Source organism: Lissotriton vulgaris, chromosome 6 (assembly GCF_964263255.1).
Source record: "Lissotriton vulgaris chromosome 6, aLisVul1.2, whole genome shotgun sequence".
Taxonomy (NCBI): Eukaryota; Metazoa; Chordata; class Amphibia; order Caudata; family Salamandridae; genus Lissotriton; species Lissotriton vulgaris.
The window spans coordinates 279,702,742-279,713,962 of record NC_141694.1 but is presented as its reverse complement, the minus strand read 5'-3'; the positions used below and the strand labels follow the sequence as shown (position 1 = coordinate 279,713,962).

Below are 11,221 nucleotides of genomic sequence, written 5' to 3'. Positions count from 1 at the left end.
CCAGTGTCAGTCCATGTCTAAGTGACTGTAGAAGTGTTATTGGACAGCAGCAGGGTCAGTGTTGATTATCTTGGATTGTTATCAACTGGACCTTTCCCTCCGCTCCTTAGGTCTCTTCCACACCAGCCGTCACGAGTTCTGTTGTCAGGATTGGCTGTATGCCGTCTTTAAGCTCTTCTTTTTATCTTCCCAGTCCCAGGCTAGTTCGGAGTTTTTCAATGAAAAAGCATTCCTCTGGAGCATTATTACATTTGCCAGGGCCAAACAGCTTTCTTTTGAGGCCCTTCGCACAAAACGTTTAATTAAACTGATTTGTGCTGTTTCTGCACTCCTAGATGGTCTGGAAATATCATGGTTCTTCTTACACTTGAAGAGGATGCTCTAGATATTTCCTGCAGCATATAGGAAGCATTCTTGGTCTCCGTAATTCAGGATGAGGGCTATAGGTGGCTGTGCTCTGGTGCCGGGCAGGGAGCTGGGGGGGGGTCAGCACCAGGTGGGCCATATCAACTACGATTCAGGTGGAACACTGAACCTCAAGGAGTATCTGTTGGCGCAACTACAAGGTGGGTGCTTTCCACATTTTCTGAGAAGCCTAAATCTCTTAAGTGAAGAGCGTCCACCATTAGCCTCCGGGCCTATACCCCTCAGCATTCACATTGTAATATTATCTTTTTCACAAATGAAAATTGCATCCATTGAGAGGCGTTTTTCAATAACCAAATGATGGAGAATCTAGTTTAAAGAAAAATTCCATGGTAATGTCTTAACTATCCTAAATGCATCTACTGACCCAAACCTAGGTGTATTTTAAAAGTAAATAAAGTATGTAAAATATGCTAACATTAAGCACACTTTCAACACACTCATCCGCTTAGCCCGGATGTTTATCGACATTTATGAATCACACACCCTTTAAATAATTGTTTCAGGCTTGAATCTGGTTCATGATTCTATAAAGCTTTGTGAATCAAAGCTTAAGGCAAGCAAACAGATAAAAGTTGTTTTAAAAGTGAAAAGGAGTGCACAGAAGAAACATGGTCACTAAGAAATAAATTAAGCACTGAAAACAGTATAGATAATTTATTCATTTGATAACATTGATATTAAATGTTAATGAAACACAATTAAAGCAAACTTTATTTTGTTTACGGTCACAATATTTTAGTGTGAATAAATACAATTTGAATACAGTGATTTTGTACCAAACTTCATTTATTTTCATCTCACACAAACTTCTGTACAAAGAAATGCAAACCAGCAAAACAAATGCACCAACCCCTCAAACTACACAATGACTTTTAAAACAGCGTTCAACTTTACACAGTATTTTCATTAAAGATAGTTAGCTTAAGTTCCCCAAATATTTGCTTCTTAAATAGGCTTCTTTTGAAAACACGCCTGGCATGCTAGGCCTCAAACTATTTGTTTATTGGCTTGGTTGGCCCATTGATAAGCTGCCTGCACATTTGTCATTAAAATGTGACGTTATGTGTTTACTGTGGATTGTAATGGCAGGTACTGTGGTGTAGAGCCCCAGGAACTGGAACAAGCAAGTATGCTTAGAGAGACTACACTCTGTTTTAACAAGAGAATACTGCTATTGGTAGGACCAGTACATTTATTGTAGTGTATAAAGTCTTCTTTCCAAATGATGAAAGTTTGGGCAGCTGCTTAGTTTCAGTACACATTCATGGCTGTAAAAGTACAAGTATTGGCCCATACTCTTCCCGATTTGAATGCGTATCGGGGCATGAGCGCAACCCCCACAAGTCTAGTTTGTGTGTTTTCCTCTTGAAGCACTTCAAGAGGCCGGTGTGGCAGAATAGCGGCAATGTTAGGTTTTCTTAGATTGAGAGAATTGTGACGCCACAATGGCTGACACTAAAGAGGAAAAGTATTTGTACATGGATACCCTTTTGGGGGATGTCTACCACCCCTTCATAAATAAAAAAGGGCATAAAGCCTAGATAGGGAGATGGAAGCCTATTATCCAGACAGGACACATGCCTCTGAATCTTTCCAATGTTTGCAATTAGCCCATCCACCCACTCCGGAATTTATACTCCACTGGCACTGTAAAACGAAAGCTGGTTCTAAAATGCCTCTTAAATACTGATGCTGATAAGCCTGATGAAGATCCAATAACAAATACAGAACTAACCAAATTGGACAGAAACACGTTAAGACCAGGCACACCAGGTTAGCACAAAGCTGGAGTTTTTTCTTTTCTAATTTTTGAAACACTGAATGTAAAACACCCTCCTTCCGCAATAATTTTCCCCCTGCTCTCCCAATGTTAAATAAACCTTATATTTTATAATTTTAATCTGCTTCCTCTGCCCTGCAGCAATATCACATCGTTTTTATAATAACCTCTGAATATGCGGCCATAGCCCATTGGGCAAGGATTAAAACACTCTGAGGTAACACGTCACTGTCATAGGAGTTCACAACGCCTCCAAATAACTATAGTGCAATTCTTCTCAGTCCCTAAATCTTGCACTTCTAGGGTTACCTAAAAACAAAGCAAATGCTTGTATCTTAATGTGCACTTTAATGTGGACAAGGACATATAACTGGTGAGTAAGGCCGGTCACGGCACTAAACAGTTTCCAGGCAGAGGGGGGCTACAAACACTACAGCATAGTTTGAGCTACACACTTTATTTGTAGGCTTCAATTTTGTACAATGAGACATCTTGGACGCCATTAGATTTTTCTGCAATATAATATACTCTGTTATTGTGCTTTAACTGTGACGAACAATCATAATACTACGCAAGTGGTTTCAGGTGTTTAAATAGAATGTGCTGTAAACAGAAAATGTCATTCAAACCCAATCAATTCCAAATTGGGTAGAAATTCAGTCCTTCTGTGCTTATATGCAGCATTTCTATGCTTTTGAAATAATCCACAAACCTATAAGGGGGATGTGCTAATCCAGCATCTAAACACAGAAGGGTAAATTCATAAACGTCTGCGACAGCGCAAATTCAGAATGTGTCGTTTTAACAGTGAGACACAGCGCAAATTCACGCATCACTGGCCCTGAGCAAACAGGTCATGGAGCAACGATATTCATCATCATTGTGCTTGCCAAACATGTCTCCTGAAGCAGGACTTTAGCTTACATTTACTTTGGATAGGCACACATTGAAATGCCATTCACACAAAGATCATACATTTCTAAATCCTCATCTTTAGTGGTCCAACTCAGACGGACATGTGAAGGGTAGTGGTAATGTAGTTCTTTTATAAAGTTTTCCACACTGTTGAATATGTACAAGAGGATTTGCCCTTGTAAGGACCAACTTACTATACAATGAAATGACTAGGCCAGGTGCAAAGTCCTGCGGTTCATGTGGGCTTTGATACCAGGCACACAGTATACACAGCTGGCCATTCGGACAGGGCATGGCCACCATTTGTGCATGAGAGGGAAGGGTGAGCATTTAAGCAATGTAGCCTACCCCCAGGTGAACGGCCAATCCAGTTTGCTTCGTTTACAAATATCTATATACCACTAGTTGTGTTCCAAAAACTTGCAAAAATCTGAAACGAATCCAGTCAAGAATCTAGTCCAGATTTTAGTTTTCTATATTCAGGCAGATATCTGGAACATTTTGTGCATCCAATTTACTTCATTATTTTCGTGTGTGTTCATGTACTACTAGCACTGACATCCAGAATCATTCAAGCTTGCCAAATATACAGCTAACTACCAGAAGAGGTACAGGTAGCACTACAGATCGGGGACTACAGCGAATGACCAATGAAATAAATATTTGAATGAAGGATGTATATGCCCAGAAAAGGCAGGATGCATAGTCTCTAAAACAGGGAAAGAAGCCATCCCCTTCTACGCGTCACACACATATTAGCAGCTGTCCAAGAACTAGCACACAACTAGGCCGCTTTCCAAATTGAGAGCTTTTTGGATAAACTGGCCATTATGAGAAAGACAAAACAAGGCAACGAACCGGAGTAAGACAGGAAACTATAACGTGTTAATTACTGATAAGCTTTGTAGAAAACACTGAACAGTAATGAAAGTTAATTTTGCACTATTTTCGTCATTTACAGTTTAGCCACTTTGAGCTCGAGCCTATGAAGCTCATCGCCTTATATTTAACCTGAGACTAACAATTTTACAATAATGTTAAAAATTAGATCTCCTGGAAACAGCACTTTAAAAAAATGTGCCATAAAAAAATAAAACATAAAACTCATAAAACAATCATTAGACAGTTATAAATATGTTTAAGTACTTCAACAAAAAAAACATTGCTTTGCATTTGACATAAGGCTATTGTAAAATGTGCTGTGCTATGGACCACAAATCAGGTTACGCCTACAGGACTATACATTTCAGTGACACCAAGGGGGTGGTTAGGTAAATACGCACAATTATTAACATCAATCTGTATTACATTATGTAAACATATACATCTTCTGAGGTCAGTAAGCAGATCCTCTTCTCTCGCGGGTATTATTGAAGCATAGCTCTGATCTGTTTTGAAGTTGATTCATCGTTTAGGTGTTTTGTGGTGAACCTAAGTTTGAAGAAAATACCAACATGAGTTAGTCATTTATTTTCAGTATCCTTTAAAACAAAAAGCCGTAATGTTCGCTTTTTTTCATACGCTGACCACACTTTATGATAATGCAAACATAAATTAAGAAACGTAAATAAAATGTATGAAAGAAAGCTTTAAATGTCAGGTGAACCAGTATACTTTGATATGTAAAATTAGTCCCTCATGTACACCAATGCAAGGACTCCATAAGAGGTGGAATGAGGATCCAAACACCCAATAACGTAAGAGAATATGCGTTTGGGCCATGCTACACCTCACTCCATTTTTAAATAAAACTTGCAACAAAAGGCCTCCAAACATCTGTGATGTCAAACAAGACGTAAAAACTACAGTGGCTTAGGATTACATATCAAAATGTAAGAGTAGGTAGATTTCCTTGCAATTTCCTTGAGACATCCGAATTACCGGAATGTCAGTAAGCTGTGTGAGCTGTAGGAGGAAATCTCAGGCTCAAAGAGTGCAACTTTCTTTAATGACATGAGTTAAGTAACATGGCCAGCGCTGCAAAGAAGCCAAACATATTTCATGAACACTAAACTGAACTGACTCAAAATGCTTTGTGACATATCTGAATGAAGATTACAAGAGAGAGGAGTTTTTCATTCAACTACATTGCTAGGAGACCTTGTAAACAGCATGTGTTGCACTGTACAAAATAACATGAGACTCAAAGACACTGGAGGGCTATTCACAAAGGAAACTTACACTTGTACTTTGGGTTCCGGAGTAGTGTGCCCTCCAAAAAGCCCTTCAACAGCTCATTAGGGGTAGCAAGCGCTATAGAAATTCAAACGCTTCCCTTTTCTATCCCTCCGCTATCCTTTTCAATCCAAATAACAGACTAAGATGTCCACTGCTCAAATGAATTCATATTTCCCTATAGTAATTCACCACTAATCCTTTTTGGGTTCCAGAGTAGCGTGCTACTTGTAGAAAAAGCGCTTTGCAGCCTCGTAAGGGGTAGTATGCGTTATATAAATGTAATTACAATTACATGTAAGTTTACTCCTACACTTTGTTAACTTAACTACTTTTGGCTATTTCGCCATTTACGAGTGTAAAGTTACTCAAAAGCAAAGACTTTCATATCTCTGCCCCCTAAAACAAGGGGCAGACACAAATCTACTACTGCAAATCACCACAGCCACACACAGCCAACCACTGAGACTGCAACACCCTCAGAAAATAATGGAGGCCGACTTAAAATGGAGCCTCATAAGAAAATTAAAATAATGTATTTCGACTTAGTAAACATTTATAAATTAAATGTCAAAAAAATGTTTTACAAATAACTATTTTAATTAAATATTTTTAATTTAAAGATAAATGAAACTTTTTTCATTTAAATTAATTCTATCTAGAACTTTTATAATACATATAAACATTTTACTTCATGTGGGATTTTAGTATAAAATATCTTTCAAATTAGTTTTTAATTTAATATATTGAAATTAGTTAAATAGTTAATTCAAAAGGCAATAGTGCTGTAGCATTTCATTAACTTTGTTCTACATTAAACATCAATATATTACATTAATTTACATGATATTCAACAATATTTTTTACACATTTTTAGCTTCATCTAATAAACTGGTTATATTTTCCCTCCACTTTACCACAGGAAGATCTCTGCCCTGGGTAGCAGAGATCTCCCTGTGGTAAAGTATAGGGAAAAGTAAAAAAAGTTAATTAAGCTTGAAAAAAATGTTTGTTTTTAAAATTTCACATAGCAATGCAAAGTAATTTAATATATTTTTAATACAAAAAAATGCTACAGCGCCATTACCTTCAAATTCAAATGTATTTATTGTTGCAGCTCACAAACGTAAATTATACAATATAAATTCCAATATATTATTATCCATCAGATTTTATAGGAGTTCCATGAAGTTAAAGTATAAAAACTATTGCATAATGTAGCTTAATAAATATACTTCAATTACTTCCTATCACTCCTGCAGAATACCAGGATTTAAAAAACAGGGTGAATATACTTAAATTAATCCAGTCCCTACCAGGGTAGGCTTCATTTCGTTGAGTGACCTATTCCTTGGGCAATTTCTGGATCCTAGTCCGAATGAAGACAGTTATTGAAGATGCTGTGGGCCAAACAAAGCCTGGCAGATTCAAATTTGATGCATCACAACACTAGTGAAATGGATGTGTTTTAATTAGATCTTTATTTGCATTTCAAGTTATAGTTTTCAACCAGGAAGCAGAGTTTATGTGCCGGGTAGAGTGGGATAGGAACTGTATCAATTGATTTATATCCCTCTCCCTGTATAGACACTAGTGAAATGGGGAACAACTTTTGAAGCAAGGGATGATCCAAGGATCTTACCAGACACAAAAGAGGGACACCTAAAACATGGAATGCACCGCCCACAAATTTCCTTCAGATCAGCATGCAGCCAATATTAAATTATCTCAAACACAGATAAATACAACATTTTAAAAGCAAAATCCACCAAATCGAGGTCAGGGGATAATCCATACATATTGAACAAACACAATTCCATATCTAAGCACTAAGTCAAATGAACAGTGAAAATTGGTGCGGCTAACTGCAACATTTTCGGGGCACTCAAATTGTAACCCATACGATACATCTCCAATTAAATATTCTAATCCTTATACTATATCCAGCTGGAACACGAACAGGCTTAAAGAAAAAAACAAAAGGGACAAAGATCAGGCCACAATATATAATATATGCTGCTTCTAAAAAACCTAGGCTATGGAAACCGTTCATCTGCACGGATATACCGTGCACAGCATTTAAGCTATCAAACAAAGTACGGGAAGACCAAAAGGGGGCCTAACTATTTAGGTTTCAACATGCCTATCAGTAAAAACATAATCAATCACAAACATTAACAATATGCAACACCTAAGATTAAAAGGGATGGTTGCTTGACATTATTAATGCTTACCTTCTGCCAGGGAACATTAACATTAGACAGACCATGCTAAAAGAGCTAGAGTTATGTATTATAAACACAAGACAGAAACTGGCAACACAAGAGTTGGAAAAAAGAAGGAGAATTAGAACCAGATCTATAATGGTGTGCGGAGACCTCAACATTAAACTCCACCCCATGATGCAAGAACTAGTGCAACAATGTGTTTTTATAGAGTATACTCACTCTTACAATAAAGGAGCAAGAGAAAATTAATCCTGGCCAAAAACTGAGCCGTCTGCTGGCATCTAGAGCTCTACATTCACTCAATGGTTGGTCTCCAATCGACATGCCTGAAAATAAAAACCTTCAGGTGTGGTAATCAGGTGAGCCTGCATTTGCTTATCGCCTTAGTCCCACTAATGGTGAAAAGTTTCTTACTTAATAGCAAAATCTGTAGGCCCAAAACAGAGTGCTATCTAGAGCCCAACAATGTGGCCCTCAAGCAAAATTTAAAAAATGTCATCCGGGGATGCAAGTTCCACAAACAATGCCATCATGAGGTAAGCTAAATTCTGTAAAGGCAAATATGATGACCTAATAAAAATGGAAGCTATCTTTGCTCAATTTTTTGCGGGGGCGCACCAAAAAGAAGTCCAAAGAGAATATTGCTTGTGTATGTAGAAAGTTCTTTATTTATTTTTATCCGTTCTTTTAAAATACAAATCACCAGGCACTTTACAAAAAAGATCAGCCAACGCGTTTCACTCCCTTCCAGGGAGTTTCTTCAGGGCAAATAAATACTTCACCAAAACCATATCAGTGGGTCCTTCAAATTCTTGTTTTTAGTGGATATCCCTTTTTCCTGTCCATCAAGTGGTTCTTATGTTAGTCTGGTGTGAGGGGCAGTGTAGTCTCCCCCACTTGTGTCTGACGTTTCCGGTGTCGAGAATTTTTTAATCAGGGAAGTCGAGTCACTTCCTCTTCCTGACCGTGTATAAAGGTCCATCAAGCTTGGGACCATCCATGCCGCTACGGTGAAAGGACCACAGTTACTCGTACAGGTTCACGACGACAGAACCTTTATACACGGTCAGGAAGAGGAAGTGACTCTACTTCCCTGATTAAAAAATTAAAGCGTTGCCTAGCGAGTGCCGCCTTGGAAATTCCAACGCACAGAACTGATGACATTGCGCGTTCTCTTCGGTGGCAAATAGATCTAACCAAGGCTCTCCCCACGGCTGAAAGAGACCTTGCGCCACGTTCGAGTTCAGACGCCATTCGTGATCCATCATTCACCGGCGGCTGAGTTCGTCCGCCCTTGCATTCAGAGAATGCCAGGTGTTGAACCATCATTGAAATGCCCTGATTTACCAGTCATGTCCAGAGGTGCAGAGCCTCTAGACATAGGGACCACAAACCCTCACCGCCCTGATTGTTGCAGTACCACATGGCGGTGGTGATATCTGTGAACACCTGCACTACCTACCCATGACAGAGGGAAGGAATGCCTTCAGTGCAAGTCGGATTGCCCGAAGCTCCAGAAGGTTGATATGGAGTTGGGACTCCGCCGGAGACCAGAGGCCTCTGATCTCCACCTCTCCCATGTGGCCACCCCATCCCAGGAGGGATGCATCTGTCACAACTTTGTGCTCCGGTTGAGGAAGGGAGAGGGATCTGCCATTGACACAATCGCAATTTGTGAACCACCACTGCAATTGTTGTGCAGTGCCCTCGGAGATCTGGACGTGATCGGACAGGTTGCCCTGATACTGTACCCACTGGAACTTCAGGTCCCACTGCAGAGCCCGCATAAGCCATCTGGCATGATCCACCAGCAGAATGCACAAGGCCATCAGGCCAGTAGCCGAAGGGTCATCCTGACCGAAACCCGGGATAAAGACTGAAAGATCGGAGTCATAGCCTGAATATACAGAATTCACTGCTCGGGAGGATAAACCCGAAACTGCGCCGAGTCCAGAACCGTTTCAATGAAGAGGAGCTTCTGAGAGGGTATCAGGTGCGACTTTGGCACATTGATGGAAAACCACAGCAAATGCAGGAGGTCGGCCGTAGTCTGGAGGTAGGAGAAGACTGCCTGGGGAAGACCGGAACCCCTGATCTGCGCAGATGAGCTGCGATCACCGCCATCACTTTCTTTCATGAACACCTGAGGGGCGCTGGTAATGCCAAAGGGGAACACAGTAAACTAAAAGTGCTCATGGCCTACCGTGAACCCCAAGTAACTGGTGAGCCGGCAGGACAGGGATGTGGAAATAAGCATCCTGTAATTCCAACGCTACCATCCAGTCTCCAGTGTCGAGAGCAGACAAGACCTGAGCAAGAGGAGTCAACATCTTGAGGAAGCCGTTGACGTCCATGAGGCCCAAAATAGGACGCAGGCCCTTGTCCTTTTTGGGGACCAGAAAATAGTGGGAATAGCAACCAAGACCTACTTCTGGCCCAGGAACGCGCTCGATGGACCCCTTGACCAAGAGGGCGGTAACTTCCTGCTGGAGAAGCGCAAGATGCGGTGGTACGGAGGTGGCATGGCTGGAGGGGTTGTCTCGAAGGGGTGGGAGTAGCCCCTTTGGACTATTTGCAGCACCCACTTTTCCAAAGTGATGTCGCGCCAGTGGGGGAGATGATGGTGTATTCTGCCGCCCACTGGCGTTTGATGTGCCTGAAATCTCGGACTAGGAAGGCTTTGAAGCGGATGCTGCGGGGGTGGAAGTGGACTGACCCGCCCGCTGGCCACCAGAACCGCCTCGGCCGTTCCCACGTCCGCGATGAGGTTGTTGCTGCACCAGCCTGTGGCACTGGAATGAACGTGTTGGGCACCCCTTCCGTGGCCACGAAAGGAGCGAAAAGCAGAAGGCGGAGAAGGCAGAGTGGCCGCGAGGCCCAAGGACTTGGCTGTAGCCCGTGAATCCTTAAAGCGCTCCAATGCACTAACTGCTTTGTTGCCAAAAAGACGAATGCCGTCAAAGGACATGTCCATCAAGGTATTTTGGACATCCCCCAAAAAGCCAGTCGTCCTCAGCCAGGCGTAGCGCCAAAGTGCCACCTTCGTGGAAATCGCCCTGCCCAGCGAGTCGGCGGTATCAAGCCCAAAACGGATGCGTCTCTCCCAGCTGCAATAGCCTGGGAGAGTACTTTCTGGGCCTCCTCCAGACAGTTGGGCAGCAACTGCGCAACCGTGTCCCACACCGAGTGGGAGTAACGGCCAAAGAGGCATGCGGTGTTCACCAACCGCAACCCTAAGCTGGCAGATGAAAACAGCTTCTTGTATTCCCTATCTGGGGGTGCAGAAGGGAATGCGCTCTGGGGTGCAGAGGCTTGGACAACCAAGCTCTCAGGGGTGGGGTGTTGGAAGTGAAAGAGGGGGTCACCCGGAGCCGAGCGACGGCATCGGGCCACGTTCCTGTCCACAGGAGCCCCTGTGTTGGGCCTGGACCAAGTGCCCCAAAGGACCTCAGAAAGTGCATCAATAAAAGGCAGCAAGGGCTCCGAAGAGGTTGCCGGATGAAGCACTTCTGTCAGGAGGTTAGTCCTTAAGGCCACTGTATGGAGTTTGAGGTGGAGAGACTCGGTCGCACTACGCAACACCACAGCGTAACTTGCTTCCTCCTCCGTAGCCACAGAAGGAGGAGACAGCATGTCACGGTCAGGCGAGGTGTCTAGATCACTGGCATCCCCCAAATCGTTTGTTCAGTCCGGG

General features: G+C 42.0%; 1 protein-coding gene across 10 annotated transcripts in view; it reads right to left on the bottom strand.

Annotated features, from left to right (window-relative positions):
• Window positions 1-1,197: 1,197 nt before the first annotated feature.
• The window catches only part of CYRIA (CYFIP related Rac1 interactor A), a 315,678-nt gene continuing 305,654 nt past the window's right edge, over window positions 1,198-11,221 (bottom strand). For all 10 annotated transcript variants that reach the window (XM_086926310.1, XM_086926306.1, XM_086926311.1 and 7 more), the window contains one exon: window positions 1,198-4,555. In XM_086926310.1, the coding sequence (XP_086782436.1) occupies window positions 4,492-4,555 (64 nt within the window). In that variant the 3' untranslated portion in view covers window positions 1,198-4,491. The remainder of the gene's footprint in view (window positions 4,556-11,221) is intronic.